The 2,243-nt window shown below is 42.5% G+C and overlaps 1 protein-coding gene across 1 annotated transcript; it reads right to left on the reverse strand.

The window, feature by feature from the left end:
- Positions 1 to 281: 281 nt before the first annotated feature.
- On the reverse strand, positions 282 to 1,472 carry GJC1 (gap junction protein gamma 1). Its single transcript, XM_007955242.1, has one exon. It carries the CDS (start codon positions 1,470 to 1,472, stop codon positions 282 to 284), a length of 1,191 nt encoding a protein of 396 aa, XP_007953433.1.
- Between the last annotated feature and the right edge of the window lie 771 nt (positions 1,473 to 2,243).

Below are 2,243 nucleotides of genomic sequence, written 5' to 3' on the forward strand. Positions count from 1 at the left end.
TCAACAAGAATGATTTAAATATACCTTCTTTTCCAGATCTGGAAGACACAAATGTAAAGTTCTGCCACTGTATTATTGCTGAGAACATGTGCCCAGGAACACTGTGTTTCCCTCCACACCCTCCTTCCCAGTCCCGCCTTCAGAGTCCCCTGAGCTTGGATCATGAGCCAACAGCATCCCTGAAGATAACCAGAGCCAAATGTTTACTCAATGGAAGTCATTATTCAGTGAGCCGCTGCTTACCATAACTATGAAAAGCACACATTTAAGCCCAGCCAGGATTAAATCCAGACGGAGGTCTTCACATCCCCTGATTTGCTACTGGCACTGCTTTTGTTGGACCCAGTTTTGGACCCTACTTTGGCTTTTTTTTCCCGGGGGTCATGGGGGTTGTTTTGGTGAGTGTAGGCCTGGATTGCTAGATCCAAGCGTTCCTGAGCCATCCTGATTTCCCGCTGAAGAGTCTCCAGGTCAGCGGGGAGGTTCTCCTCATGGCTGCCATACTGCTGTTCCTGGGCAATGTTGGCCTTGTTTTGCTTGTAGGCTATCTTAGCATTGGACAGTTCAGTGTACTGGATCTGATCTGGTTTGACGGCAATGTTATAGCCAGGGGGAGCAGATGGTGTATTCCAAGTGAAAGGATAATTATAAGCACCCGGATCTTCCAATTCCCTCCTTTTACTGTTTAGTGAATCTCGAATGGTCCCAAACCCTAAATGAAGCATCTCCCAAATGTTAAGCAATAGGCAAAGGCCTGTAACACCATACATTATCAGAAGGAAGATGGTCTTCTCAGTAGGTCTAGAAATAAAACAGTCGATCTTATGTGGGCAAGGAAGTCTGCTGCACACATAAAATGGGTGGACTTGGAAGCCATATAGAAAATACTGCCCTATCAGAAAACCCACTTCAAACACAGTCCTTGCCAGCAACTGCAGCACATAGATTTTCATGAGCCCATCCTCCTGAATCCGCCGTCGGCCATCATGCTTGGGTTTAGTCTGGCTCTGCTCTTTATTTTCTTTTTCACTTTCTAATTCCATTTCTGGGTACATCATGGGATCTTCTTCATGATCCTCTTCTGTTTCTTCCAGAGCCCGGTGTTGTTTCCAACGCATTGCATAGGGTTTGCTCCGAGCTGCCTTCTTGTCTGCTTCACCATGCTCCATTTTGGCAATCTTATGAATAGCATAGCCCAGGTACATCACGGAGGGGGTTGCCACCAGGATGATCTGAAACACCCAGAAGCGCACATGAGAGAGGGGTGCAAAGGCATCATAGCAGACATTCTCACAGCCCGGCTGCTCTGTGTTGCACACAAATTTGCTTTGCTCGTCATAATAGATAGACTCTCCTCCTACAGCTGTAAGCACTATCCGGAAGACAATCAAAATAGTGAGCCAGATCTTCCCCACAAAGGTGGAGTGGTTGTGGATCTCCTCTAGCAAGCGAGTCAGGAAGCTCCAACTCATGGTGACTGAATTGGTTTGCCCTGGTAAAAATGGAAAAATACCAAAGGAAAAACAACAAATGTTAAAATTGTAACCATTTAACTTTTTATTATGATATCTCTGGGAACCACTTCTCTGCATTCTTAAAATCTAACTTCAAGTCTCATAGTGGAACAAATGTTTCACTATGAAAAACAAGGCACAGATGGAGCTCTTCCACCCAGTCACAGCAGGTCCACCACTGGGAACACAAGGGGTAGGACTCCACTGTAAAGAGCTAGCTTATCTTGTAATTGTCTTTAGGAAGTGCTAATATTGTGGAATATGCAACAAAGTGTTAAAGAGATCAGGAGATGGTAAAATTGCAAATAACTGGTAATGATCAAGAATCAAAACAAAAGACAGAAAGGAACTAAGAAGACCTTCATTGTCTAGCTAGGCTACATAACATAGATTCTAGGATTCTGGTTTTGCTTAAAAGCCCATAGTGAAATACCATAACCCTTTTACTACATAGCAAAATTTAAAAACTGTATTTCTGTATTTTGTTTATGGTAGGTATTAAAAAATGTTTACTTAATTGAATTGTGAGGATATTAAATCCAATTAATAAGTAAATTCATTTAAATCAACATTTAAACAGTTTAGTTTCATTCCAAGAATCTGAGATCTATGTCCAGAATCTGAGTGAGATAATGTATGTAAAATCCCAAATATAACCCCGACACAGAGTACATTTAGCTTTCTTCCTCCTCTTTCTCCCTCCTCTCCCTGTTTATTTCTGCAGATCCA

This window comes from Orycteropus afer, unplaced genomic scaffold (genome assembly GCF_000298275.1).
Source record: "Orycteropus afer afer isolate SDZICR_OR568_19922 unplaced genomic scaffold, OryAfe1.0 scaffold00495, whole genome shotgun sequence".
In the NCBI taxonomy this organism is placed as follows: domain Eukaryota; kingdom Metazoa; phylum Chordata; class Mammalia; order Tubulidentata; family Orycteropodidae; genus Orycteropus; species Orycteropus afer.